Source organism: Ochotona curzoniae, unplaced genomic scaffold (genome assembly GCF_017591425.1).
Source record: "Ochotona curzoniae isolate NIBS_2020 unplaced genomic scaffold, NIBS_Ocur_1.0 contig_4514, whole genome shotgun sequence".
Classification (NCBI taxonomy): domain Eukaryota; kingdom Metazoa; phylum Chordata; class Mammalia; order Lagomorpha; family Ochotonidae; genus Ochotona; species Ochotona curzoniae.
This window is the reverse complement of record NW_024466312.1, coordinates 4873926-4900653: the sequence shown is the minus strand read 5'-3', so window position 1 is coordinate 4900653 and position 26728 is coordinate 4873926. Positions and strand designations below refer to the sequence as shown.

Genomic DNA, 26728 nt, shown 5'->3' with positions numbered 1-26728 from the left:
GTCAGGAAAATGGAGAGACTTAATGTTGGTGCTTAGAATGTAAAAGGTAGTTGGTAGAAAAAAAAATAGATATAATAACCTAATGAGAATTAAGAGGAAAGAAGGTGGGAAGAGTGTTAATGGGCCAAATTGGTCTTCATGGTGGTGAGTTGGTAGAGATTATTTAAAATTCATGTCTAGAAATAGTGGCTATTTGAAGAGGCTTGTAGATAAGTGACAGTGGACCAAAATAGAGATGGTTAGAAATGGTGACCTCTGGCAAGGAGGGTAGGAGCTGGAGTGTGCAGATTATTTGTGTATAATCCCATGCATGTGTGTTTGTTAACATAGATACATCTTAATCATCATGTATACAAGTATTTCTTGTGTTCTAAAAAGCAAGTGGTCTGTTTTTTGGGAATTCATTGCCCATTTTTGTCTCCCTTGTCTGTCTGTTTTTGCCCCAGATGATCGATTTCCAGAATATGGCAAAGTGGAGTTTGTCTTTTCTTATGGGCCAGAGAAGATCCAAGGTATGCCCCGAGTTAGCACTTTTCTCCATTCCCCCACTCCCCGGTCTGTACTACACTGGCCCACTTGCCACTGTGTCAGGAAAGGCAGGCCAGCAGAAAAGGATCTGGGTGTTTGAGTGGACCCCTAGCTAAACATGAACTAGTGACATAAACTGCGAAAAAGGAAAGCAGACACAGAGGCCCTGGGCTGGACAAACAGTTCTAGTTTCCTTAGGTCATCATCCTGTTAATAGTCTGAGACTGAGAGGGTCATGGTGGGGGGAGGAAGGGGTTGGGGGACACTCACAGGCTCTGGAAGGACCCGGAGGAATATTTCTGAACACTGAGGTGTGGCAACCCAAAGGCCATTTAATAATAGCCTGTGGGCCTCTTGGTGGCTTGTGTGGGGAGACCAGTTGTCCGTCTATTTGAGCGCAGGCTTCAGGGTGATGGAGCTGGGCTCCAGGCAGGCTGAAGATGGCCCTGCCTGGTTGGGAAGGTGGTGCACCCTAAAGGCCTGTCTGGGAGCCAGGCTTCCGATGGCCAGGGAGAGTTCCCCACTTCTCCCCTCGGGTTCTGTCTTGAGCGGAGAGCATCCTGGGTGTGAGACAAGGGAGTGCCTGACGTGACTTTACCATCGAGGCTGCGTTGTCCTTCCCTCTGTCCTGCCCCCACTCCCACCCCAGGGTGACTCTGACACCCAGCCAGGGAGCCCTCCCAGGTTTCCCTAGAGCAGGATGTGCATCTCCAACCCTCAGTGTGTGTCCTGACGTTCCCCCTGTGACCCAGTGTGAGCCTCTTCAAGAATGTGCAGGAAACCAGAGCCCTGGGTTCTCCAACCAGCTCAAGCCATGGGTCCCTCCTTCCCCTCCTCAGGCGCAGAAAATTGAAACTCCCGCAGGGGTTGGGAGGAGGCTGTGGGTTTACTGTGTGTTCCACCTGCTGACCCATGGCTCCTCTCCCCTTACCCTGCCCTGTTCACCCAGGCATGGAACACCTGGAGAACGGGCCCAGTGTGTCTGTGGACTACAACACCTCTGATCCCCTTATCCGCTGGGACTCCTATGACAACTTCAATGGACAGCGAGAAGATGGCATGGAGGGTAGGCGGCCACCGGGGCCTTCTAGCCCTTCCCTTCTTTTGATTTGCTTCCGAGCCAGATGGGTTCAGAGGGGAGAGAGAGCAGTGAGCATGTGTAGCTGGGTGGAGGCAGAGGCAGACAAGCAGGTGTATTTGTGAAGTGTGAGGACAGAGCTTGCGACAACAACGTTGTGGCCACGTACACTGTCAGGGCCAGGTGAGTCCCATGGATGGCGAGTGATCTGTCGGTGGGAGAAAGGGTTTTTAAGAACCGCTTGTGGTCTGGGAGGGTTGCCCAAAGGACAGTGGACACCGAGAGCCCCCACTCCTGCTGTGTACCCATGCCCGCCATGGGAGTGTCTGCAGGCTTGGTTTCTGTGGGGTCAGGACACTGGGAATGCAGCGACGCAAGCCCTCAGAGCCAAGTAGCTTTCATCAGGAGCCAATGCAAATGTTTGACAGCTGGCAGTGAACCGATCACCTCTGAAATGTGCAGAGGAAGCTGTGGAATGGAGATGAATATGTGTTTCATTTCACTCCCAAACCCCACAATGACGCCTTGCGGTCAGCTGCACTGCGGGATGTTTCAGCAAGCTCCATGTGCCCTGTGGGTGTATTTAGTTGTGGCTCCCTGGATGTGTGTGTGATGGGGTAGGTGTGGGGACTTACACCCAGGATTCTGGAGGTGCCGCCCTTCTCTGCTTTGGTTATGGGACCTCAGAAGATGGGAACAGGAGGATGCTTAGATGGTTGTTTGCATTTGGGGTAACTGAGGCAGCACTCGCTTACTCAACCCTGTAACCCAAATGTGCCACACTGGCCTGCAGCTTCTCCTCTCAGCTCAGTGTAGCTGGGCAGACTGGGGTGATGGGCACCCTCTCCCTGCACTCTCAGGACCACCCCGTCTCCTGTATCCCATGTCGAGGACTTGGATTTGGGGCCTCCCTCTGAGTCTTTTCAACCTTTTCTTGGCTGAGGATTCTCCCTCCCACCTTGCAGAGAGCGGCTCGTCTGTTTTGGACAGGTTGATGTTGCTGTGACAAAGGGCCCTAGAGGTCCAAGAGAGGTATGGGATTGGCTCCTGGTACAGGCCTCATGGCTTGTTAGCAGGAGGGGCCAGGGAGAGAGAGGGAAGCAAGAGAGTGAGCCAGGGAAATCCAGGTGTATAACAACATGCATGTAAAGAATCCGGTCCCAACATACTGAACCCACTCTGAAGAGATGAGTGTGGACCAAAGGATGGCGGTCACCCCTCATGACCTCACCACCCCTCACAATGCTCCCCTTCTTTTCTTGAAATATTGATTTGTTTTGGAGTTAGAGAGATGGAAAGAGAGAGACACATGCAGAGAGAAATCTTCCACCCAGTGGGTCACTCCCTAGGTGGCTGCAGCCTCCGATGCTGCAGGAGCCAGGGACCTCATCCGGGTCTCATATGTGGGTGCAGGGACCCAAGAACTTGGGCTGTTCTCTGCTGCTTCCCCAGGTCATTAGCATGGAGCTGTATCATGAACTGGCACCTATACAGGATAACAGCATTGCAGATGGAGGCTTTACCCGCTGTGCCAAAACACCAGATCCTATACTCCACCTCATAAAAGTTCTACCACCCTTGGGTGCTGGTGCACTAGGAGCCAAGTTTTCAGCACATGAACCTTTGGGGCACAAAACCTGGCATCCCCAAAGCACTCCTATTTTCCCCCTGCAGTTCTCTCCCCTGGCACTGAGCACCCCAAGAGAATGCTACACCCTGCTCCCTCCGCGTGCTGCTCAGCTCATTCTGGGGATGTTTGCATTTTTACCAAGAACACTTGGCAACTGGGAGGAATTTGTAATGTCTTCCCATCTCTCCCTGGGGCAGATTCTGCACGCTGATAAATGTAAAAACATTAAGTAAACCAGAAAGTGCTGGGCAAATAAAAGGTAAAATCATTCAGGGCAAGAAGAGTTGGGGAGGATGCGGCTGTGGGCAGGAAGGAGCGGACGAGGCCAGGAGACAGGCGGGGCCGGCGCCAGAAGCCCTGGTCCGTCCTCTCTTTTCCAACCCATTCCCTGGGGCAGGGCGATGGAGGCTGCTGACCTTTGGGCTAGCTAAAGGTCATGGGGGACAGAGGGGCTCCTGTCTGCGGGCTGGGAAGCTGGCCCTCCGCCTGGCCTGTGCTCTACCCTGGCCTGGCCTGACCGGGGGCTGGGAGACATGAGGCTGGGGAGAGGCTGCCCCCTGCGCTCCCTGCTGTTCACCCCGGGGATCGGGATGTGAAGCTGGCACAGTCCTGGTGCATGGGCAGTGCCCACAGCCCTATCCTGCCAATGCTTGGTGGCACTCCTGGAAGGTTCTAGGTGGAAGCATTTCCCTGGCCCACCATCCTGAGAAGGAAGCAGAAGGCCTGTGTCTGTCTTGCTGGTTAAGGGCAAGTCCCCATTCCTCAGTTTGCCCATGTGCTAGCTGAGACCAGGGCACCTAAGCCCCAGGGCTCCAGGGGTCTTGGAGATGGCCTGGGTTCCACATCCCAACCCTGCCTTTACCAAAATAGGCAAGAGGAGCTCCATCTCTACCAGCCGCATGTGCTTGGGCCAGGTGTTGTTAGCCTTTCTGTCATCTTAATCTGTCACTTGTGGAACTGGGATGGTGATGTCACCTGATTATTGTGGCAGTTTTTAGCACAGTGGCTGAGAGTCTGACTTTTGACAAGATGCTTCCCTGAGTGCCTCCATTTGCAGGGCTGTGAAATGGGTTCATGTGGGTGCTCTAAGTGAAGAGGAGCTGCCTGTGGTGTTGGCTTGTGAATCAATATGGGTGTATCTGTCAAGGCCACAGGGGTTCTGCTGATATGGCTGAGGAAGGGTTTGGAGTTGCCAATCCCCAGCCTTGGTGCCAGGCCCTCATCTAATGCTCACAGGGTCCCAGTGGAGAAACTAGGCCCTGGAGGGGCTGCAAGCTCATCAAGGGCCGGTCTGCCTATGATGTCACCAGGACCCCCTCTCTGGGCACCTGCCTGGGTCCTCTTGTGTGTGTGTGTGTGTGGCCTGCCTGTGTGAGAGAGGAAGGGACTGGAGGAAGTAAGTGCTGAAGGGAGTGGGGCCACAAGGAGACCACAGGCTCCCATGTGGCAGGCAAGTGCATAAATAGGACTTCACAGCATGCAGCAGCTGAAGCCCCCTGCTCCCACCACAGAGCAGGAATCTGCAGGGAGGAGCCAGCCTCCCCCGGCTTGTGGGGGCCACAGTACTTCGGATGAGACAGGGCCATTTCCGTGTGCGTTTCAGGCCAGCCGCAAGGAAGCAGTGGCAGCAGAGGCCAGGCTAGTTTCTCCTGAGGCTGCTCAGCGGTGCCGAGGGGAGGGCAGGTGTCCCTGAGCCAGGCAGCAGAAGCAAATGCCACCTCTGGCTTGTGTCCTCCTGAGTGGCCCCAGTCCTGTGTCCATTCTCCTCCCCTTTCCCAGCAGGTGGGCAGGCATGAGGGGTAGCTAGCCCTGGCATCCGAGCATGTGCCATTTCCTCTCTGCTGCAGAAGACCTCCCGGGGACCCTGTGCTTAACTTGACATCTGACATCTGCAGTGCCCTCAGCCTCAGGCTCAAGTTTACTACACGTATACTGAGGCCCAAGAGGGAAGGGACTCGTCCGAGGGGCAGGAACCCCTTCCAACCCACCATGTATGGAAGCCCCACGGCTGTTAGCTTAGCTCAGGTGGGCACCAGTGCCACTGGAATGCTGGGGAGAGAGAAGGAGTCGGCAGGGGATCTGACTCCAAGTCCTTGGCATCCCTTTAAGCCCAATCTTAAAACCCATTCCGTATATGGATCTGGGGCATAGGAGGACCAGTCCTGCCTCACATACCCTGATTATGTGCAAGAAGATGCCCTAGGCCTTGGTCCCGATCCGGGAGGAGGTGTACAGCTGGCGGCTCAGCACTCTGGCTGATGGCACAGTTTGCAGTTCCAGGAGCCCCATTAGTGCTTTGGCCTGAGTTCTGAAGCCCTATGCCCAGCTCCTGGCTTCCCCAGCAGCTCGCCTGGGCTGCCCAGAACAGACTCCAGATTCCTCTAGAGCATTCGTTCCAGGGCCAGGCTTGTGGGAAGCAGGCACCCTGGCCTGGTCACATGGGCACCTTCTGTTCTCTGAGAAGACCAGAGGCCTGAGTCATTTGCTGTTCACCTGTTCACTTACACACTGCCCGATGCTGAGTTGCTTAGAGCTTCATGTGACAGAGAGGGGCTGGGGTGCATGACTGTGCTGGGCCAATGAGGAGTCAGGGCAGCAGGTTGCCCAGGGCCAAAAGACAGGCTGAGGGGAGAACAGGATGGGTCCCTAGCTGGGTCTCCCTGGGCAGTGGCCACCAGCTCAGCTTTGCTTCTAGGGGCTGTTGACAAGGTAGTAGGCCCTTGTAGCCTGTAGCCCTGTCCTTACTGTCCCAACCTACACTCAGGAATCCCTGTGAGCATGTGCAAGGATGCACTATTGGGGACTAGAACTGGTGCCCATATGGGATGCTGTCACCAGAGACAGCAAGGTTTGTATGCCTTACCACCTGTTTTTCTTATTGGCTCCTACCTGTGTGTGTGTGTACGCGCGCGCGTGTGAGTGTGTGTGTGTTCCCCTGACTTAATGCATTTTAGGCTTGCGGAGAGCAGAAAAAAGGTGCATGCCTGGCACTATAGTGAGGCTGCATGGGCATGCTTTGTGTGGAGACAGAGGCACAGGCGAGAAGACGCTTGAGTTCTTTGCCAGTGGAAGGTTCCAGAGGTGTGCAGTGCTGCCTGTCTTGCTTGTAGTGCCTGGGATAGGGTGGAGAATCAGAGGTTCTGGAAACCATGCAGCTTCCTCTGGCTGGGCTCAAACTCTGTTCAGGTACACACATCCCTTTCTTCTCCACAGCCCAGCCAGTGCTCACTCTCTGCAACAACCTCCTGCTTCAACTTTGCATGCTGCAGGTGGCTGGTGAGATCTGAGAACCCACGCCAGCTCTCTCTCTCCCGGTCCCTGCCAACGGGCCACTGAGGGGGCTGGTGTAGCCCACATAGCCCTCTGTGGTTCCCTGGCTGCATTGATTCTCTATGGCCAGAAGACGCTTTTGGCGTAATCCCAGCAGAGCCCAGGAGACCTGCAGCCTGACTGTGCACTCTCCCACACGCCTCCTGTCATTTCTCCCTTCTTGAATGTTCCGCCATTGTGATATGAACCCAAGCACAGGTCAGAGCCACAGAACAGTCCACAGCCTTCTCTCTGTCTTTTTCCCTTTGAATGCATTTAAGTGCCACATTGGAATATGTTGATGCTGTGCCCTTACCTGTTGCAGGTATTTTGATTTATTGGGTTATAGCATCTTTAGGCTATACAAGCACCACCATGGTTTTATTTTATTATCTTTGTAAACATGTATTTATTGGTTTGTGAGGCATAGTTACAGCAGAAGGGGAAGGAGAGAGGGAAAGAGAGAGAGTCTTCCATCCACTAGTTCACTTTCCAAAGGACCACAAGAGACAGGTTCTCCCATGTGGGTTGCAGGAACCTAAACACTTGGGCCATGATCTTCTGCTGCTTTCCTGGGTAAACTGGATTAGCAGCGGAGCAGTAGGGACCTGACTGGCATTCATATTGGATGCTGGTGTCATGGGTAGCAGCTTAACTTCCTGCACCAGAGTGCCAGCTCCTATTTTCCTATTTATTTATTTAAATTTTTTTATTTGAAAGGCAGATTTACAGAAAGAGAACAAGAGAGAAAGAGAAGCTCCTAATCAGTGGTTCACTTCCCAAATCCCAAATGCTTGCTATGCCCTTTTGCTCAGACTGAGGCCAGGTCCAGATCTTCCTTGAAGGTGGTAGGAGCCCAGTGATTGGAGCCTCACCTCCCAGGGTCTGTGCTAGCAGGAAAATGGAGCTAGGAGTGGAGCTGTGTTGAACCCCAGTCTTCCGATATGGAATGCAGACATCTTTCCTGGCCTATCAGCTACTGGACTAAAAGCCTGTCCCAAAGGCAAGAATTTCATTCAAGAACAGATCTAGAATGAGTGATGTTAGGGTTCCAGAATGAGGGAGCTCAACCAGACTCAGAGGTCTGCATTGCCCCTTGTCATTTACTGATCTTGACCTTGGAGGTTATTTGTTTATGTTCTGATTGTAAGGCTGATCTCTTTCCAACCTTAGTCCTGGTGTACACACTGCCTGAAGAGCCTGATCCCAGGCACAAATGAAGAAAAAACTCCCCACCAGTTCTGCCTCCCAGCCAGCTCAGTTTTCGGCATGGTCCTCTCCTCTGCCTCCCCCTCTGGGCTGGATGGATACAGGACTGTGGGAAGGAGGCCCCGAGCTGGGAAATGAACGTAGTCCCCGTGCCCAGTGACTGTGGGACTGTGGGAGAGAGAGTATGCAGTGGGGAATGGGACTTGTTTTCTCTGGATTTTGGTATTCTTGACTTCTAAACATCTGCATGTGATAGGGGAGGGTATCCTGGCAGGAGAGGGGTATAACATTGCAGGTTGTCTCAAAGAATTCAGGGATGGGGCCTAAGGCTCCCAGATCTGGTTTCTGAGCATCGAGTTTGAGGGCTGGATTTCTAAGTGTGGTCCTGGGAAGTCCTGTTTTCGACTAATGCACCTGAGTGTGGTTTATGACTTCTAGGAGTTTGAGGGTGTGTGGGGGGCCACTGCTGTCCTCTATCAGGTCACAAAGGAGAAAATTCTTGGAGTGCAGCAGGGAGGTGTCAGGGTTAGCTATGTGGTAGAACTGCCCACAGATGGTGGATCAGTTGTGGGAGGTAGGGGAGACCAAAGGGAGGTGGGTGCCACATGGTCACCAGGGTTGGATGACTTGGCTTCCTGAGAAGGGTCTTCCAAGAGGAAGGTCTTACATTGAGTCACTAAAACAATAGGAGTACTGAGAAGTCAAGTGCAAGGGTGTGCTGGCCTTGTGGTTAAGAAAGATGTCACCCCTGACTCCAGTGTCTGCCAGTGTCACCCACTTAGTGCAGCTCCTTGTCTGTCAGGTATGGCTGCATTTAAGACTGGGGACCCTGAGCTGGCAGGCTGCAGGGCAGGCTGCAGGGCAGGAACTTGCCGTAAGACAATATCCTGCTGCATGGCTGTGCCAAAGCCTCCATAATCTGCCATCAGGTGCAGGGTGGGTGGAGGGCATGAACCACACTCCGCTCCAAGCGGGTCCACGGCATTGGCTGGCAGCCTGGTGGCATAATCTGCTCTCTGCTGCTCAGGTGTCTAGCTGGCGGTTGCTAAGTAGGGGGTGGGCACCCTTTCCCCCTCAGCAACCGATCCGTTGTGCTCTCCCACCAGACCTGCAGATGCTGCTGGGGCCGGCGGGAGGTGGGGGGGTGGCTGGATGCCAACTGTAATCCTTCCAAGTACAGAACCTGAAGCTCTTTCATCAGATGCTCACTTAGTCCAGGCTGCCTCTCACCCCTCCTTCCCTTCTGCACTCCCTGTTTCTTCTCTTCTTCCTTCCTCTCAGATGGCGGGCCTTGAGCTGCTGCAGGGGTAAATGGAGTGATGCCCAGGCTGTCTGGAGGAGGGACAATGTCAGAGAACTGCACAGGGACTGTGACCCCCAGTCCAAGGCCAAGTGCCATGGCCCCTGGAGTAGTGTAGTGGTCAGGAGGGATGGCTTGGCGAGGGGCTGCATGGGAACAGACCTTGTGGGGGAAAGAGAACAGAGAGGAGGGGATTTTCAAAACCAATTATTTAAAGATTTATTTTACTTTATTTAGCTATGGAGGTAGGAGAGAGAAAGGAAGAGAGAGAGAGAGAGAGAGAGAGAGAGAGAGATCTTCAGTCCACTGGTTCATTCTCCAAATGGCTACCACAGCCTGGGTTGGACCAGGCCAAAATCAGGACCAGGAGCTGGTTTCTCCCATAGGAGTACAGGGGTCCAAGGATTGAGCCATTTTCTGCTGCTTTCCAAGGGGCATTTGCAGGGAGCTGGATTGGAAGTGGGGCAGCCGGGACACAAACCAGTGCTCATATGGGATGCCAGTGTCATAGGCAGTTGCTGTACCTGCTGCTGTGCCACCTTGCTGGTCCTGGGATTTTAGAATAGGAGAGTTCTCTGGTGTGGGACATTGTTTGAGACTGGAAAGTGGAGGAAGAGCAAAGCAGTCAGATTTGCCAGGCTTTCTGCTAGTGATTGCTCTGTCTTGGGTTCTGGAGGAGGCAGAGAAGGTACAGTGTGCCCAGGGGCAGTGTGGGACTGAGGGAGGCAGCCAGCCCCTGGGCTTGCTGCTGTTGAGGGGGTACAGGGACCTCTGCGCCCCTCTAGCCCCTGTTTGGCTTTTCAGGCTTTTGCAGACACCTTTGTCAGAAGGAGATCAAGGGGAAAGACATCACAGGAAACTGTGGCAGGAGGGGCCGCAGGCCCAAGGTTCCTGTCCTGGTGGACTCAGTCTCTGTCAGCCACTATGCATGGCTGTGCAGCTTGGCCGCTATTTCTCTTCCCAGCCCCGGGTCATGCCTACAGAAACTGCAGCTGGCACTCAGACCCTGCTTGGGCAGAGGCCAGGCCGAGGCTACCCCCAGTTTTGGAGTGTGCTTGACTCCAGCCCTGTAGCAACCTAATTAACCCCCCAGGCTAGCCTCCAGCCCTTAGAGAGGAAGGTTCCCCTTCTGGATTATTCCCTGCTGCACCTGTTCAGACCCTGGATGTTCCTTGTGCCCTGGTCCTTGCTCTCTCCCTGCAGCACTGTTCCTGCCCCTAGGATGTTCAGGTGCAGGTGCAGGCCAAGCCTGCATGGCTTTTTGACAAGCCTCAGCTTGCTCCTTGCTTGTTGTCTGGGTTCTGTCTATCCAGCAGCCTTTGAGCAGCCACACCCACCCTTCGGCCGGTCCCCCTCAGGCCACTTCTTGCCCTGCCTGCCCCCTGCCTCCCTCTCCTCTGGTTCCGGATCCCCTCCCGTCACGAGCCCCTGCTTTCTGTCCGATGGACAGTTCTGAGGCCATTTGCGGGAAGAGAGTTCAATGGATCTGGGGTCTGGCAAGTGATCAGTCCTTCTTCCCTTTCATGTTCTCCCTCCCTCCCCTTCCCCAGCTGCTCAAGGATGATTCATCCCCTATAAATCTCCCTCTTTCTGCCCCATTCCGCTCCCCCTGGCAAGAGACCTCTTTGCGTCCTACCAGAGTTGCTTAGCTAACAACAGTTTCAGCAGAAGGCCGCTTGCACTAAGGGAGGACCATAGCATTGTGCTGAGAAGGGCTCAGCTCGCATCCCAAGGGAGACACCTCAGGGGTAGAGAACATGGTCTGGGGACCCAGACTGCCTGGGGTCAAGCCCCAGCCTAGCTTCTTGCCTGCTGTTTGTCCAGGACACATCACTCAGTCCTTCTGAGCTTCAGTGTTCTTTCCTGTAAAATGGGAGGAGAGTGACTTTTTTACAGGGTTGAGAGTTGAGAGAATCCTGTGGCTTAGCTCAGTGGCGACTATCCAGAAGTCATGGTTAAGCATCCTCACCCAGGTGGTGCTTCTGCATGTGTGAGTGAGTTCACCTTCCAGCCATCCCAGTTCTTCAGCTGTATTCTTCACCAGGGCCTCTGGCTGAATGTCTGAACTACGTGGATATCAGGTGCAGCTTGTCCCTGGTGTCATCCAGATGCCTGGCCCTGGTCCCTGTTCTCCTTCCTCCAACCCCTAGTGACTCCCTCTCTCTGCTCCAGACCGCACAGTGAGTCTCCATGGGTCCTGTGTCCCTGCTAGTCACCAGTGACGCCATGGTAGGGGTTCTGGCCACCTGCATTTGAGCCAACAGAACACAGGCATGTGAGGATGACGTGGTGACAGGCACGACTCTGACTGAGTACACTCTACTGCAGAAAGAGAGAGGAAAGGCACAGTATATGGCCCCGTGGCTGACCTCCGTCACTTGCTCTCATTGAGAAGACATTTACTGAATGCCTCCTGGGGTGATCACTCACTATTCAGCATGGTGAGGATGCGACAGTGGATAGGACCAAGAGCACCTCTCAGTGGTGATGCTATCCTAGCAGAGGAAGCATGATGACATCATGACCAAGTCAGAGAGGATGTTGCAAGGTGGCAGATACTCTGGGAAGAAGTAGAGCAGAGTAGGGGTGGGCATGGGGAATGGAAATGTTAAAACCGAGTAGACCATGTGGAAGACTTGAAAGAGGTGGGGGTCAGCCCAGCAAATATCTTGGGGAGAGTGGTCCAGGCAGCAGGAGTAACAAGTGTAAAAATCTTAAGGCATGAGCCCATGTGAGACATTTGGGAAGCCACAGCCCTGAAGCTGGAGTGCCCAAACCCAAGATTCTGTTAGGAGATGAGGTGAGAAGCAATGGGGACCAACCAGCTGGCGTGGGGTCGGTCATCGCTGTAAGATGAAGTCTTTACTTTAAGTCCCTTTGTGGAATGGTACAGTGTGAAAAGCTTCCTGTAATTCCCTCCAGCAGAGCTTTCCAGCTGCTCGTGCCGAATCTCCCCTGTGGTCTGCACTGGATTGTATTCAGTGCTTTTTTGAAACCATGCATACTGCGGACACTTAGGTGGGTTCTGATCTTGCATTTCCCTGCACAGCCTTGCTGTCTATGCAGGTGTGTCTAGGATCCACTTCTGGAGATGGAATTGTTGGGTGGACGGCACCAGATTGCCCTCTGTGAGGGCTGCAGTAACTGCCTGTCTTCGCCAGCGACATGGGCAAGAATTAGGAGGGAAACCCACTTGCCACCTCCTTTTGTCAAAACCTTCCCTGTGTGAAGGGCTGTCAGGTGCTCCCAGATGCTGTCATGCCCATCCTCATGAGCTCCTTCTGATTTCATAGGTGAAGCAACAGGCTCAGAGAGGGAGGGTCACTGGCTGTGCTTGCACAGCATGGGTCGGGATAAGCTTGGATGTTCTTCTGCCTCAGCACCCTGGAGTTGGACTGCTCCAGGACTAGCAGCTGAGTCACCATGGGCAGTTGGTCTGTGCAGCTCTGTCTGTGGCTACACCTGTGCCTGGGATGCTCCTCCTCTCAGGGCAGTGGCAGGGCAGGGAGAGGCCAACCGGCAGCACCTGCAGATGACTGAGCCTGGCCCTTCCCTCGCCAGCCTGGGGGCTGGTTGGCTCCAGGGGCGGGGTGGGGGTACTGCATGTCGGCATCTGCTGGGTCAGCCAGCTCTTGGCATTGGGTTTCAGCAACTTCATGGCTGAAAATAAAACAGCCTCTTTATTGCCCCACATGGCCCTGGGGACCTCTGCAGGCTGGCATGTATTTACAGATTTCCTGTAAGTCCCAACCCTAGGGGCTTCGTGGCTGCTGCAGAAATAGCCCTGGCTACACGTGGGACTGGAGCCAGGCAAACAAACAGGCGGGAAGGAAGGGGTGCACAGAGGCACCAAACTGAGCATCTTCTCTGAGTTGGAGCCCTGAGCACTGACAGCTGGGCTGCTGATTGGACTCTCCCATTGCACAGTGGGGCAGATGGAGGCCCACCCAGAATCACCCCCTCAGTCCTCTGGCTCCTTCAGTCTTCAGTCTGTTACTGCTGAACTGCACTGCTTAGAGCCTGCTTGACATACAGAGGTTAACTGGAGATAGGAGGCCAAGCAGGGCTGGGGAGTAGGAGCCTCAGGCAGCAACTGGCAGATTGGGAACCTGCCATGCCAAGAGGCAATCATATAAGGGCAGCAGAAGGTTCTCCTTCCTCCACAGGTTCCTGTCTGGGTGGGGTGAGTGACCATGGCTTGTGGATATGGGAGAACAAGGCCCTGGTACATTTTCTGTGCAAAGAGGACGTGGGAGTCTTGCCTCAAGCTCCCTTTTCTTTGTCTTTCCTGTTGTCACTTCCATCGAGGAGCATCATTTTGCACCCATGATGCTTTTCTGCTTGGATGTGCCAAGAGGGCAGACCCGTGGACTGCTCTCCCACAAGTTGCCTGCCCCCAGGCTTGTTCAAGCTCTGGATCACTCAGCTGCCGGCCCAGCCCGGGCAGTGGAGCTGTCATTGGTTGGCGCTGAGCTGCCCAAGACTCAGTGTTTCTGCCTTGACAGCAGACAGTGTCTGTGTTGCTTCGATTGCTTTTAAAAATTGCTCAGAGCAAAGTGTTCTGTGGTGTCTGCTCGCCTCTCCCGGGGAGGGCAATGAGATCAGATTTTGATATGAACACTTGCAGCTTCTCATTTGCCCTTCTTCCTTCCTCCCCTGCTTGTGGATTGCTTGAGAACCTTCGAGAATTGGCTGGTGCATCTTGTCAATGCAGGGAGGAAAAAAAGCTTGAGCTGGCACTGTTCATGCAGCAGGGTCCCCCTGTGTTGTTAATTCTGAGGGGGCAGTGGTGGTCACTCCAGCCTGTACTTGGTAGGCCAGTTTGATAAAGGAAGCAGCAGCCCCCTTCAGGCCTGACTGTAATGGGAGCTGTATTGCTGTATTGTAAACCGCCATGGCCAGTTTGGTGTGGAATGCTTAGGTGCGGCTGCTGATGGGGCCTGAGTGCAGAGATGTTCCTGTGAGTGTGTCTTATACACCTGCTCTGTGCAGTGCCCTGAGTGTTTGCAGAAGTGCTCTGGGCCTTGCAAGCCTCCTGGACTGCGAGCCCAGGGGGATTTGTGAGTGATGTTGCTCTCATAGGTCAAGGGCCTTGGGCAGGTGGTTCTGAGCCAGCCTCGTGATTTTCTGGCCACTCTTCTTACCTGTTGGCTTTTGGATCCTCCAAGCCCTAACCTTTTACCTCCTTCTCTTCGTCTCTGAGAAGCAGAAAGATTGTGAACATCAGACTGGCAGTGTGATCACAAGCAAACCATAACCAAGCCTGTTTCTTAAATAATAATTACTATAATAGTAATTATAATTATTATTATTTAAGAGGCAGAGAGACAGAGAGGAAAGAGACAGAGAAAGATATCTCCCATCTACTGGTTCACTCCCCACATGGCCATAAGGGCCGGGGGCTGGGCTAAAGCTAGGAGCCTGGTCTCCATCAGTGTCTGCTTTGCCTGCAGCAGGCACCCAGTGCTTGGGCCAGCCTCTGCTGATTTCCCAGGTGTATTATCAGTGAGCTGCATCCAAAGCAGAGGAGCAGGGACCCAAACCAGCATTCTGATAGGAGATTCTGACATGGCAGGTGGCAGCTTCATTCTGCATGCCACAATGCCAGCCTGAGCCTTAGTGCCTTCATCAGGAAGTTGGGTGTGATGACTCACCTTGAAATGCAGGTGCTGAATCACATGAGCAAATATCCCAAATCCAGTGGCTTCTGTCCCCCTTCCCTGTCCATTCTCTTCAAGTGAGACTACCAGGCCTCAGGCACCAGTGTGGGGAGGGGCAGGGGTCTCACATCTGCCTGGGAGCAGCAGCTGGCCTCCCTACTCATCCTTCTTGCACCAGGCTCCTGTCCTCCTCTCAGGGGTCACATGCTGGTCCCCACAGCCCTGTCTGCTGCCTCTTGGGAAAGGCTGTGCAAAACCTAGACGGCTGGCCCCTGCAGCAGGGCCTGGAGCTGGCCCCGCCCCTCCAGGCACCTGCTTCTTGTCAGCACTGCCTTTCCCTGTCCACTGGGCCAGGGGACAGGGAGGAGGTTCCAGCAGGTCTGAGTCCCAGTTTCCTGGTCACTCTCCTGGTGCCATACCCAGGCCAGGATATGGACCCTCCCTCCTCTTCCTCTTCATTGACACCTCCCACTAGGGGCCTCATCCCTTTTCTGTCATGTGTACCCCTTCTTGTCCCTTTCTTGAGGCTCCCCTTAAGCCCAGACATTTTAGAGTCCACAGCTCTCATGCTCTTCTCTCATGTTGCCACTTGGGAAGCTGAGGCCTAGGAGAAGGGAATGACTTACCCAGGTGTGGCAGTGGGTGAGTGGTCCAGTGGAATGGAGATCAAGGCCCTGGGATCTGTGTGCACCAAAGGCCTCTCCTGCCTTGGTCAAGTTCTGCAGGCCATCAGTGCAGGGGCTAAGTGCTTGGCTGTGGCTGTGGGCTAAATCCTGTTGGTGGGGAGATTTCCCACAAGATTCTGGCCATGTTGCTTACAGAGATGACCCACAATGTCTGTACACTTCCCCAGGTGTCTTGAGGGCAGTCACCTGGGCTGTGGACCATGTGGACCTGCAGGTGCTTCTCATGGGCTTACCTGTAGGTGCTCCTCACCACCCCCAACCCTGTGACCTTACTTGCCCACCTTACAGGGCATAGAGTAGTCCTTTGCTGTTGGTACACGGTGCCACTTTCTGCCTCTGTTGTAAATTTGGCACTTCTTGGAAACTGTTTCTTAAGAGCTCAAATAAGGAGCCAGGCCTGGAAAGATGCTTCCGTACTTGCTGGTGGCAAGAAAGAACTTGGCAGGCATATGTAGGCAAGCCTTGGCCTTGGCCAAGCTCTTGGTATGAGTGGAGTGCCCCAAGGACACCCAGCTCCTGCCATGGGTCTGCTTGCCTGCAGGATGAGCTGGTAAAGATGGATATTTGTGTGTGAGTTGACCATGCACTTGGTTGCCTGTAGTCCACCATCTTTGCATGGCTTAGCCTAAAGTGGTATCTGTGGCTTTTAGTGCTGAGTGTCCAGGTATCCTTACAGTCCTCTGGGTGGCTGACCCAAATCTGGCTTGGGGTGGTACCTCCTCCTTGGGAGCCAGGAGGTGGTCTCAGCTCCAGCGTTGATGATCTGCCACTGTGGGAACCCAGCTTCTCCTCCTGGAGTGGGATGGATGGAATCAGGTGGGTGGTACCATTGGGCCGGATGGGCTCAACATCCTCTGGCTGGGTTATATGGTGATTCTAGGAAGTGGCCTGGGCTGGCTGCCCACAGTGGTAGCTGAGTGGTGTCTGGAAGAATCTTGGGCACCTGTCGGGTTTCAGGAGAGACTCCAGATGGGGTGTCATAGCCTCTGCATCTGGGGTCTCATGGACCCCTGCTCACAGATGTCTTGGGGTGCAGGGGACACCCCGCTGGCTCTAAAGACAGAATACCACTTTCAGCTCTGCAGCTTAGCTTAGCGCTCATCAGGAAAGATTTTCACTGCAGTACTCTTTTGCAGTTTATTTTTTTCCAGCTTTCCATGCATTCTTCTGCAGTTTAAAAAGCATCTGTCTTTGTAATTTCTCAAGTAGAAAATATGAGAAAACTGAATGTATCCTTTTTCAAACCACCTTGGCCACCCCTTTCCCATGCTCTGGTCTTCAGGAAGTTCTTTCCATTCCTTGGGAAGGTGTTGAGATGTTCCCCACCTTTCTGTCTCCTCTTGGCCCTTGCGGTTGATGCAAGTGGGAGATGCGATGCTGTGCTTTTTAAATAAAAATGAATTAATTAATTTGAAAAAGGGTGGTGGTGAAAATGTCTTTCATATACTGGTTTACTGCCCAGATGCCAACAATAGCCAGGGCTGGGCTAGGTCTAAGCCTGGAGCCAGGAATTCCATCTGGATCTCCCAAGTGTGTGGCAGAGATCCGAGGCCATGAGTTCTCATCTGCTGCTTTCCAGGGTGTGCTTTAGCAGGAAACCTGGATGGAAAGTGGAGCCAGGACTTGAACCCAGCCTGGCTCTGATAGATTTGGTATACAGGTGGCCCTCAGGGCATTTCAATTGTTGCACCAAACACTTGCGATAATACTGTGATTTCTGCGCAGAAAGGCAGGCATGGTGATATGGCTCTGAAGTTCAGTCTTGGGTATGCCCAGTGTCATGTGGGATGGGGCAGTGCTGGGGAAGGAGGACGGGAAGCCGCTGGCATAGCAGGGTGTGTATTATATGCTGGTTTGTCTAACAGGTGCACCCTCATGCTATACACTGTGCCCAGTGTTCCCCAAGCTTCTCCTGTCTTCACTGAGCTGCTCTGTGAGGTCCCACTGTGGCTTGGCACTGACCTGAAATGCCCAAGTGCAGAAGTGTTTTGGGTTTTGGATTTAGGGGAATGGGCAGGGTTTGGAATGTTTGCATGTATGCTAATGAAGTATCCTGGAGATGAGCCACAAGCATAAACACAAAATTTGTTCGTGTTTTGTATGCACGCATCATCACAGCCTGGGAGTGTTTTCATGCAGTGTTTTAAGTGTGCCAGTGTTAGGATTGCGGTCTTCACCATGGAGCCAGGTAGGAAATCTTTTATCTGTGGCTCAGAAAAAAAGTTGGATTCTGGAATATGTTCTGACCTATATCAGTGTACCCATTTGGCAGATGAGATGGAGGTGCAGAAAATTTAAGCCATTGACCTTGAGTTGGACTAAGCCAGTGAGTGATTGTTTCTGATCCAGCCCAGGGTCTCCTGGGCCTTTAGCCCTGTGTGCTTTGGCCCTGTGTTTCCTGCCAGATGCTGCTGGGCTGCTGTCAGTGGTTGGAGCTTCCAGAAAGTGGGAGGTGGCCGGTTTGTCGTGCTTCTTGTGGACTGCTTTGGGATTCTGAGTGACACAGCAGCCTTGACAGCAGGAGCTTAGGGAGTGAGAAGCAGCAAGGTGTGATTGTCAGGCCCAGGGATGTGGGGGAGACAAATAGACGCATAGCTCACAGGGAGCTGTGCTGGACCTCCCCAGTGTAAGACCAGTTAGTGAAAAAAAGCTTACATCAAGCTAAAACCCACCAGAGGGGCAGAGGACTTTTTAAACCAAGAGCTGTTTTGAACATTTTTAACATCATTGGTGGGCCATGAAAACTGAGCAACTTATTTGTTAGCCTGTTACTGATTTGATGAAGGTTTGAGTCCTGCCTGAACTTGCCTTGGCAATGCCAGATCAAGTGATTTTATGGATTTTTTATGGCTCCCTGGGCTGGACATTCCCAACTCCTATACAGGCACCTAAAGATGAAATGGGATTTTCAGGGAGAGAGTGAAGTCTTCTTAATTGGATTGGAAGTATTTCAGTCCAGCTAGGACCAGCTTTGGCCCAATTCAGCCATCTAGCACTCTTGGCTGAGGAATATTTAGAATTCAGATTCTCAGATCCTCCAGCCCCCAACATTTTTACTTTTGCCCCTGTAGGTCTGGGGTAGAACCAAATAGTCCCTGGATGGGGACAGAGTGACAATTTATTGGGTTGACACAGGAGCAGCTGTGAGCTGCTTAACATGAGAATCGAGAAATTCTGATGCTTGCTACACTGTGAAATCACCTATATCCATGTGTACCCCAGGCTTCCCCATTTTGGAGCCTGAAACAGGAGCATGAATCCCAGGCTGCCCCTCTTCTGCCCTCGCTCCCCATTCCTGGCAACTCTGAACTCTGTAGCCCCGGGCACATGGGTCAGCCACCTGTGTGCAGGGCAGCAGAAGTCCTTCTGTTCTTCCTCTTGTTTTCCTTCTTTGTTCTCAGAGGCTGATGCTGGCCGTGAGGGGGGTCTGAAGGAGGTGCTGTCTGAATTCCAGGGCGGTGGGTGCTGAGAAGCAGGCAGCCTGCACTTGGCAGGGCCCTGTCTTCCCAAGCCTGGTGATGGGCTTGGCTGTGAAAGCCTGGGATGGGGGTTGAGGGCGTTGCAGCCTGAATGAGCCTATTTCTGCAGAAGCACCCTGGGGTCACTGACTAGGTCCTTCTGCCAGGAGATACACAGTCCCTGGAGGCCCCCACTGGCCTAGTGAGAAACCCCAGGTCACCTCCTGTCAACCATGAGATTTGGATTGGGAGATGCAATTGAGATGCAAATAAGTCACAAATTGCGTGCCAGGGAGAGTGAGGACTTGGTGTCTTCTAGGCTGTCAGGGCCACTGAAAGCATGCTGGGAAGTTGTGGGCAGCTGCCTGCTTGGGGCTACATGATCTGCCTCAGACCTGAGCCCACTAGGAAGGATGTCCTGAGCCTGGGAAAAGTCATTCTCTTGGTCATTCATGATTTTGACCAATGAGAACAAATCCAATGCCAGTGGCTAGTCAGCTGGAGGCCTCTCAGGTGGCCCCGGGAATCAATGGCCTGTACCAGTCACCCACTGGCTTTCCAAAGCCAGGCCTCTCATAGTGCCAAGGTTGCTGGGCCGGAATCCAAAGCTTTGTACTGAGAACTCGCCTGGCATCTCCACTTCCTGCAAGGGGCCAGCCCCAGTGACACCCCAGCCCCGTCTCCCCATTCTCCATGTGCTATGTCCACCTCTGGAAAATGCATGGGCCTGTGAGTTGGGTTGGGTTTGGTCCCCCCTTTTCCCTTTGCAAGCCAAGTATCCTGGCTGCTAGACTCTGCGGGGTGTGTGTGTGTGTGTGTGTGTGTGTGTGTGTGTGTGTGTGTGTGTGTGTGAAACAGGAGGAGAGAATAAAGCTTTCCACCTTCGTGTATAGCAGCTGGAAAATTGTTGTCATCTGCTCTGCCTTCCATTTGCTGAGAATGGAAAAAAAAAAGTGGAAAATTTAGGGAACTCAATCGCAACACCCTCGCAGGAGCCCTTTCCCGGCCAGCCTGCCCTGCTCAGTCCTGCCTTGCTCCCGGCTTCTCTTCTTCCCACATTGTCCTCTGGTCACTGGGTTGCTTTGAGTCTGCATCGGGCCATCCTGGGTGCTGGGCCGGACTGTGCTGGGCCACATTAGGGCTGGATTGGGCTAGGCTGCTGCTGACTTGGGGGCTGGGTCCAGCTGGGCTGGGCTGGGCTGGGCCAGGCACTTCCCTCTGCTGCTGGCTGGAGGGCTCGGGAAGCTGCTGTGATGTCATCGGAGCACCACATAGCTGCAGGATGATAAGTGAAGCCCTGGGGACCCAGCTGGCTAAAATTACAGACAGAGTTTTATCCCACTGGCTTCCTACAAGCCGGAGGGAGGCAGTGTGAGCAGAGAGGGGGAAGAGAGCAGGAGTGGAAGGAGGAGTGTGTGTGTGTGTGTGTGTGTGTGTGTGTACATGGGCGGGCAGGCAGGCAGCACTGGCTCCTCCCACCCCTGACAGTCACTCTGAGTGAGTCTGAGTGGGACACAGACAGCGCTCGGAGCCGCAGCCATGGAGGAATTATTTGAAACGTGAGACATGAATAGCTAATTGGAGCCGGTTTTCCCTACTCTTCTTCCTTCATCATCTGGAGTGTAAGTGTATGCGGGACAGCTGTTTCACCTGTGCGCGTCCTTGTGTGGCTCCCTGCCAGCTGGTCGGCAGGGCAGGAGTGGGCGGGGAGGGAGGGCAGTGAGGCAGGAGTGCCTATGTGCCCAGGAGCTGGGAAGGGCGTATGCCGAGTGGGGCCGGGACCGCTCTGTTGCCCTTGGACATGAATGTGGCAGAGCTTGCTGTCTACCTCCCGGAGCTACTCCCTGGGATGTGTAAGAGTTGCTGACTGTGGGATTGGTGGGTTGGTAGTGGAGGGTAGGAGGGGCAGTGAGTGGTTCGTGGCCTCTCATGTGCTAGGAACGAAGAGTATGGTGAGCAGCCCCAGAGAGTCCCATTGCTGGAGCCAGGGCTTTGGGGGCCCCGGTTGCCTCCCCATTCAGCACTCTCTCCCGACCCACATTGGCAAGGCTCTTGGCAGCCCTGACAGTCCCCATGGGCCAGAATTCTCTCTTTCTGAGTGCCCAGGCAGGCGCCCTGGCCTGGCAGAGAAGGACTTGGGCTTGTTGTGGCTTGGGAGCTATTTTTACCATCTGAGTGTGCCCGGGATATCTGGTGCCCGGATAGGCGCGGGGGTGGGGGAGTAGGGGTGCCAGGCCCAGAGCAGAGCGTGGAGGCTGGCTGGGAGATTTCACTTTTGTCCTGCAGGCGTGGGCTGCTGTGTGCTCGGCAGGTCACTCAATCACCCTCCGGCCCCTGTCCCCTTGAGACTGAAAGAAAGATCCCAATCAGGTTCTCTGCCCTGACTCTCCCTCCCTCTCTGCTGGGCCTGGCATGAATTCAAGAAAGACGGAATTAGCGAGAAGTACTGTGGGTGCTTGTTCAGGAGGGCTGGGGACACAGCCACGCGTGTATCAGCTTCTCCTGAGGTCCTTGTTCTGCAGCTGTAGCTGGAGGCACTGTCTTCCCCGCAGTTTTCCCTTTGCTGGCTGCTATAGCCACCTTCACCTTGAAATGTCAACAGGGGCAGGAGCACTGCACTTGGAGCCTGGAGGCCGTTTTGCTTGTCTTTGTGGGTAACCTTGGGTGGTCCCCTGAGCCTGCTGAGCTTCCCTGAGAGCCTGTAAGAGGAAGGGTGGCCAGGGGATTCCCCTAAGATGCGGAACTCCAAAAGCCCCCAAGCCTTTTAAAAATCCTTCTTGGCTCTGTGCACCTGCTGGTGCCAATGGGAGATGCCAGTTCTGCTGCCCTTCAGTGCCCTCAGCATTTGGTGGGAGGGGCTCGGGCGTCTCCAAATCATGTTTGGAAAACTGGAGGTGGTTTTCCAAGTTTCCTGCATCAAAATGAGCTTGTATTTTAATTTCCCTCTTCCACACACTCTTTGAAGTTCCCCTGACAGTTTTTAGTCACCTTGAAGCTGACTTTACCCATCTTCAAGGTGCATAGCTGAAACTGAGACATGGGGTCCCTGTGTCTTCCTGTCTATTTTTTTTTTAAGCCCCAGCAGACCAGAGAGGTGGCCAGAGTCCATATGCCTGAGTCTTCAGAGGCAGGTCTGTGGGCAGACAGCCTGGGTCGCTTGTGTGACCAACAGAGCCACCTGTAATATGACTGACTGAAGTCCTGAGAAAGATCTTGCTCTCAGGAAGCCTGGGAAAAGGACCGGTGTCTGTGGTGCTGTGCCTGCACTGGAAGAGCCAGGGCAGTGGGCACGCCCCTCATGTGCTCTGTCCCCTGGCTGCTCCTGGCCGTTACCTGCCTTGCGGCTCAGAGGCTATGTCTCATACGTGGTGACCCCTGTGGCAGGCTTGAGAACACCCCTTCACACCCTGACTCTAACGATCTTCAGATATCCACCCCCCCAAGAAGTATTTCCCTTCTAGAAAGTTCCAGAAGTCTCATCAGGACCAGAAGTCTATCTCAGTTCCCTGCTGGCTGTAGGGTGGGAGGTCAATGTGGGTGAGATCTCTGCTGCCAGCCCAGGGGTCTTGCTGGGGTGGTGAGCTGAGAGTGTCTGTGTCTCAATTGGGGTTCACCCCTTGTCACGGTCACCTCTTCAGGGTGGGGTACCTTGGGTGGGGCCACATCTCAGCTCTTGGTAAGAAGTCCCCATTCTTGAGCCTCTCCTCTTTCCCCTGGGTATATCCTGGACTTGCTCATGGAAGTCCTGGGTGACCAGATGGGGACCCCTGAAAGCAGGACCCTAACTTCTTGATGAGTGTGTTTTAAGAACCGTTCACATGTTATTTTGGCTGCAGTGTCTCTCTCTTCCCTTTCCCTTGGGCGTAGCTTGGTGTCCACCTAGAATCCCTAATTTTAACTGATTGACTGGATAAAACTTTCTGGGCTGGTTAAGCTAAATACATGGTGCATTTATGGAGCACTGAGATGTTCCCGGCATGGGACTCAAACAGGCTGCACCTGTTCTGCTGTGTAGGAGGCACACCAAAACTCCATGCGGTATGATTCCTACAGACCACATTGCGACGGGCACCATCTGGGGTTGGGAAGAGAAGTGAAGGCCTTTCCTCCAGAAATACTCTCTGGGGAAGACCGATGCAGACCTGAATTGGGGTGGTAAGAGGTTGGATGTTCAAGGTGCAGAATGAGGAAGAGCATTTCAGGACAGGGACCAGCAGGTGCTGCGGCACAGAGGAAGGAAGAGTGCATCAGTAATTGAAGAGGAGGAGGAAGGTGGGATTAGGGGTATGGAGGACAGTTGCGGTTTCAGAGGCAATCAGGGGCTGCATGAGCACAGATCTGGCATTTCCAGGCTGGAGGCTGGGCTTTGCCTGTGGCTGATGAGAGCCATTGAATAATAGAAAGCCTGGAATGGAGAGGGAAAGAGCGCAGAGAGCTGGCCTAGCACAGGGCTTTAGGTCCCAAATCCTGTAACTTAGCAGAGCTGCAAGGCAGCACTCAGCTCTGCCCTGGGCAGCCTTGGAAGCCAGGTTCTGAGTGCTAAAGTGATTAGTACAAGCCGACCTGGCCAGAAATAGGGAGACTTCCTTCCGCATGATGGGTGTGTCTGGCCACAGAGGTGGGTGGGGGACCTGGCCTCATCCAGGGGCTCACTCCCACGTGCTGCCCCTCACTGCCCCAGCCCCAGCCTCTGCTTTTACTCTACTCCTCTAACCCCAGGAGGCTATGGGAGGTGACAAGTCCAGAACTCACTCTCCTGGCTGTCTCTTGGCTCGCCCAGTTCCTGCATGTTGATGGCCTTGCTGAAACTTCAATTTCTTCCTGCTGGGTTCCCAGTTGCTTACAAACTGCCTGTGTCCAGAGTGGGTCCCAGGCTTCTTGCTGTCATGCTTCAGTGCTGCTCCATGTTGGCTGGTCATCACTGCTCTTGGGAGCATGTTTCAGTAAATTGTCATGCTGCTGGAGGCAGCCCAGAGGATGCCTTATCACAGAAAGCCCACTCTGCACCTGCATGAGTCACTCGCCCATTCAAAACACATCTGCCAGATGCCCTGGGAGGGAGCTCTGCTCCTTGACTCACCATCACCCCTAGGGCATCCTGCGGTGCCATCCACCATCCTTCATGGTGGGACCATCTGTCTAGGCTTCTACATAAGGACAGACTCCCAGCTTGGCTTTGGGGAGGGAAGTGGGGAACCCTTAATCTCCAAGTCTGGGGTGTTGACGGCCAAGGTCTGGGTCTCTCATCATGTTGTGCACCTGCTGAAAATGCTGGTTCTTGTCTCCCTCTCAACCCTGGGCCTAGAGAGAAAATCTTTGAGGATTGGATACTGGGATCTGCATCCTTAATCCCCAGGGAAGGGGATTTGTGATGAACATCAATAGTAACAAACAGCTGCCTGAAAGCAGCGAACAGCAGTATCTCCTGTTTATTTCTCTAATTCGTTTTCAAGTCTAGCCAGCAGTGTGTGTCGACTTCCCTGTATCATCCCGGCCCTTGCAATACTAAAGCACCTCCACACACAGGGCAACCTGAGGGAGCTTTGGGAAGTGGGTCCACATTGTGGCACATCTGGATGATAGCCGCCATGCAGTCAGGGCCTGTGTGGAAGTGGGACCCATGGCCCTCTCCAGAGGTGGTGGCCTTCATGACATTCTTGCAGAAATGGGCAGGGTGTGATTCATGAGATGGGATGTCCTTGCTTTCCAGGACCTGAGCTGCTTGCAACCTATGTTTCACTACAGTCCCTTCTCTAATGTCCCTAGAACATTAGCACCCAGAACCCCAGCCAGGCAGCCCTGCCTCTGGTCCTGCCCCAGCTGGAGGCCCATCACCTGATCTCAGGTGACTTGACCTGAGCTGGCCCGTGGTGTCTGTCGTGGCAGCTGCTGAGTTCCTCAAGCTCCTGATTCTTCAAATGGGCTCCTCCCTAAGTCCCTCTGTCTTCCACTCACTTACCCTCTTGTCCTTGCTCAGTCTGCCTCTCTCTTTTGTCCTTCCTGTCTTAGTAGATTAAAGCCAATGTTACGTTCCGATCTCTTGTGGTCCACGGAAATGGCTCCTAATGTGGCTGCGGTGGATGGAGAGCAGGGAGGGACGGAGGCTGGGAGGAAGAGGGTGGGGTGGGTATGGGAGGTTGGCCGCCTCACAGGTTGGGCTCAGCCCTAGCTGCTGGGCACTGTGGAGGCCCGGCTAGACCTAGGCGGTCCCTGATTCTCCCAGAGAAGTAGACCAGGGCCACTGTGAAGGTGCAGCTACCAGAACTGATGAAACCCCAGACCTGGGCTTGGAGGCAGCATAGGGCTCTCAGGTGCTGGAGGCCTGCATCTTGTCTCCTGCTTGGGACCACCCTTCCAGCTCTTCCTGAATGCCCTCCTTTTGGTATGATGGATACTGGAGCAGGCTTGTTTGCTCCCCACTGGGATGGTACTCAGCCCCTTTACTTGCCTATGCATCTCCATCTCTGTGTGAATAGGGCAGCCTTCCTTTGCCACCTACATGTGGACTTTGGGGTGCCAGGAGTTGGAAGGGACCTCCCCTCCCTAGGCCCAGGAAGGAGCGGCAGTGTGGGGGCTACAGTGTGGGGCCCAGTAAGAGGAGGGCCAACTTTTTATTTAGTTCCTGCCCTCAGACGTGAGAGCCCTTGTATTCCAGGGACCCTACCCAGAGGTGTCTGAGTATCAGGGTAGGTGATGGCAGGTCCTGTTCCCACATAAGCAGTCATTAGCCATCCAGCTGATGCGTCTTCTCTCGCTTTTAGCCAACAGCCTGGGTCTTGAACCTCTGGAGGTACATGGCAGGAAGGACACAGCCCCATCATCCTGTAGCTTGTGGATGTCTTTGGAGATGATTCAGGCAATCAGAGAAGTGGCCGGACACAGGGGGCAGGTGCAGAGTGAGTGCCAGCCCATGGCCTTTCAGGTCCTAAGGGCTCTCGGCACTTGGGGTGCCTGCTGGCTGAGGTTATGAAACATTAGAGAGAACTGGGGCAGAGAAGTGGTTCTGGAGAGTTCAGAGCATTAGTCCAAGTCTAGGGGAGAGGGAGCAGGGTATGTGTGTGCGCAGGGGATGCTACTGTGCCCGCTCCCAGATGACGTCATGTGGGTGGCCTATGGCGTGTGTGTGTGTGTGTTTGTGTGTGTGTGTGTGTGAGAGAGAGAGAGAGAGATCAGGGTGTTCGTGTTTTGTGGTTGTCTTCTGGTTTGCTTTTGCCCTTTGGGTTTCTGTTGGAGTGTTTATTTTTAGAGGCCACTTAGGGCCCAAGGGCTTCCTTAGCCCTGGGCATGGTTGGTCATTTGTATTTTTTGGAAATGTTTGTGGCTTTAAATCTAAGTATTTATTTCAGGATCTTCCTGTCTTTTACGAGCTTGTTCTAGTGTGTGTATGTGTACGTGGTGTGAGAGAAGACTTACATCATAACAGCTGCGTGATCTAGGAAGGAAGTTGGTTCGGGACTCAAATCCTGGCTGGGGTGGGCATCATGTGTCTGTAGATCCATGCGCTGGCCTCTCTGGGCCTCAGTTTCCCCAGCTATGTAATGGGACCAGGGACACATGTCCTGTCAGTGGGAAGTGACAGCCACTGACTGTTAGCATTGGGGGTCCACATGTCTGTGCTACACCCGGGCTTCCTGTCCACACCCAAGGGAGGGCGCGTGTCGGTGCAGTTTCTGGTGGACGGCGAGCCTCTTTGTGTGTTGTCTGGTCCTGTGTGTGGCTGCTGGGGTCTGGGCTGGAGCTGCCAGGGCCTCAGAGAGAGGGATTTCTCCTCTTGCCAACACAAGCCCTTGAATGGGAGTGTGGGGCGGGGAGGAGCGTGTGCGTGTATATGTGCGTGTGTGTGTGTGTGTGTGTGTGTGTGTGTGTGTGT

The 26728-nt window shown here is 53.8% G+C and overlaps 1 protein-coding gene across 3 annotated transcripts in view; it reads left to right on the top strand.

The window, feature by feature from the left end:
• TNS1 (tensin 1) overlaps window positions 1-26728 on the top strand; it is a 263601-nt gene that overhangs the window by 196418 nt on the left and 40455 nt on the right. For all 3 annotated transcript variants that reach the window (XM_040986491.1, XM_040986490.1, XM_040986489.1), the window contains exons 17-18: window positions 447-512; window positions 1478-1594. In XM_040986491.1, the coding sequence (XP_040842425.1) occupies window positions 447-512; window positions 1478-1594 (183 nt within the window). The remainder of the gene's footprint in view (window positions 1-446; window positions 513-1477; window positions 1595-26728) is intronic.